Source organism: Frankliniella occidentalis, unplaced genomic scaffold, assembly GCF_000697945.3.
Source record: "Frankliniella occidentalis isolate FOCC.00 unplaced genomic scaffold, Focc_3.1 Scaffold340, whole genome shotgun sequence".
NCBI lineage: Eukaryota > Metazoa > Arthropoda > Insecta > Thysanoptera > Thripidae > Frankliniella > Frankliniella occidentalis.
Genome location: NW_026267463.1, coordinates 264,434 through 266,580, shown reverse-complemented (window position 1 = coordinate 266,580; position 2,147 = coordinate 264,434). Strand labels below are relative to the sequence as shown.

General features: G+C 57.0%; 1 protein-coding gene across 1 annotated transcript in view; it reads right to left on the bottom strand.

The window, feature by feature from the left end:
* Positions 1-2,147, bottom strand: part of LOC113209565 (glutamate receptor ionotropic, NMDA 2B) — a 257,791-nt gene that overhangs the window by 28,920 nt on the left and 226,724 nt on the right. The window contains 2 exon segments of the mRNA XM_052274136.1: positions 282-519; positions 1,074-1,300. Coding sequence (XP_052130096.1) covers positions 282-519; positions 1,074-1,300 — 465 coding nt within the window.

Here is a 2,147-nt window from a genome sequence, read left to right as displayed (position 1 = left end):
GGGGGGGAGGGCGCACAGCGCTGTAGGGGTGAAATGGAACTCGCTAGTTCCTCTCATGCGCGACCGAAAATAGTGGGAGTGCAGCAATCAATAGACATTAGCGGGCGAGAGCTGCCACGGGGGAGCAGTGCGAAAGAGAGAGATAGCGACAGAGCGTGTGTCGATGTGTGTTTGTGTGTGAAGGAGAGGGAGAGGGAGTTGGAGAGAGAGAGAGAGAGAGAGAGAGAGAGAGAGAGAGAGAGAGAGAGAGAGAGAGAGAGAGACAGAGTGTGTGTGTCCACTACCGCCATAACGATACTTCAGTGCTCTAAACATCAATGATGACGCACTTGTAGAAGCGGTCCCCCGTCTCCCAGCGCGAGTCGCCCAGGCCGGAGCCCTCGCACGACAGCTTGGTGTTGAGCGACAGGTTGGCGTTGCGTGGGTCGTTGACGAAGTCCTCGACGCCGTACGCGTACACCTTGATGGCCGTGGTGATCTCCGTGACCAGCGACGTGCTCGACGTGTCGAAGTGCACCCCTGCAACAGATGTAATCAGGCCGAGTGTCAGTGGTGGGCGGCGGTAACGAAGAGCCCCGGCAAGCGGTCGAATCTGAATTTCAAATCGCGCGGGTCGAGTTTGACGGGCGGTGGGGCGGCGGGAGCGCCTGACAATAGCCGGGTAGGCAACGACGACGCACCACTGCGAGCGACGGCAGCCGGTTGCCCACCCCACGGGCGCTCCCGCGCCACAGGACCGACACCAACACTGGGAGGGCGCGCGCCCGAAAGAGGAGAATGAAAAGACTTAATAGTCGCGCAGGGGCTGGTCGGCGGGTGGGGCAGGGCAGGGGCGAGCGCAGCCACCGCCGGGACGCTGCTTGACAAACGGAATGGGAGCGCGGAGCCCCACGCTGACGCTGATGTGGTCGGCGAAGTGGCAGCTGCAGCCGAAAGAAGTTGCCTGTCTGTTACCAGCAGGTAAAGGGTCTAGTGGAACTCGTTTGGTTTTCAAAACTTTGCTCTTTTTTCTCGACTCCATTTGAAAAATATGAGTTCTCTTTTATCTGCGTTTGGGCGACTCGATGACTCACCTAGCATGCCAACGGGAAACTGCGTGGGCGGCGTGCCCGTGGCGATGACAGACTGCGCCGCCACCCACACGTAGTTCTCGCCGGTGATCTTGAGCTCGCGTGCGTTGTTCAGGATGTGGATGGCTTCCTCACGCGTGCAGTAGAGAAGCATGACGCGTGACTCGGAGTTGACTAGCTCCACCAAGTCACTCGCGCGCGTGTAGAGCACAGCGTTGAGGATGGTGAACCTGAGGGGCAAACAGATCAGGAGTCCTTAGTTCACAGTTTATTCTTGAAGTTCATTCACAGGCTCTGTTCTGAAATGTTCTGCTTGCAGGAGAAAGCCTTGAAATCAACTCCGGTATTCCAGCGATCGGTTGATGTTGCTTTTACACCAAGCCCCAAAGACCTCACAGCAGGCGTCTGATCCAAGGGAGTGTCCAACAGCAGAGTTGCAGACTGACACACCGTTGAACATTTGCACACTTTGGTATCAATGTAGGATGCCCGTCCATCAAATCCATAATTTCCGAATTAAAAGGAAAACTTTTCACTGTGTCTGGCTCGGAGTCAGGACAACGTTAGGAAGACCGGCAGCGCACACAAACAACGCATTCCTTAATGAATGAAAGCCCAGAGATGCGATTGCACCCGCGGGATGTCTGGGACGAGGAGGGGGTGGGTTGGACGAGCACGACGATGAGGAAGCGGGCGAGGATGGGGGAGAGAAGGCGCTGCCCTATAGAAATGGGTCAGGATGTTAATTGCTGGGTCCAAATGGTATAGCCGGGCCGAGAAAGCGCGGAGCTGGAGACGCATCCCTAAACGGGGGCAGGATAAGACGAAGATAGCGAGAGAGAAAGAGAGAAGGGGAGAGGAAGCAAGAGAGGGAGATGGAGAGACAAAGGGAGCGAGAGGGGGTGAAAGAGAGGGCGTCAGAGCGAGAGAGCGAGAGAGCAAGAGAAACAGAAACAAAGGGCGAGAGAAAGAGAGAGAGGGAGAGTGCAAGGAGCGAGAGAGAAAGGGAAATCTGCTTCGAGAGATAACCTCCTCTCTGCCCACGCAGCCCACCGCGGTGCGGCTGCCGCCCCCCCC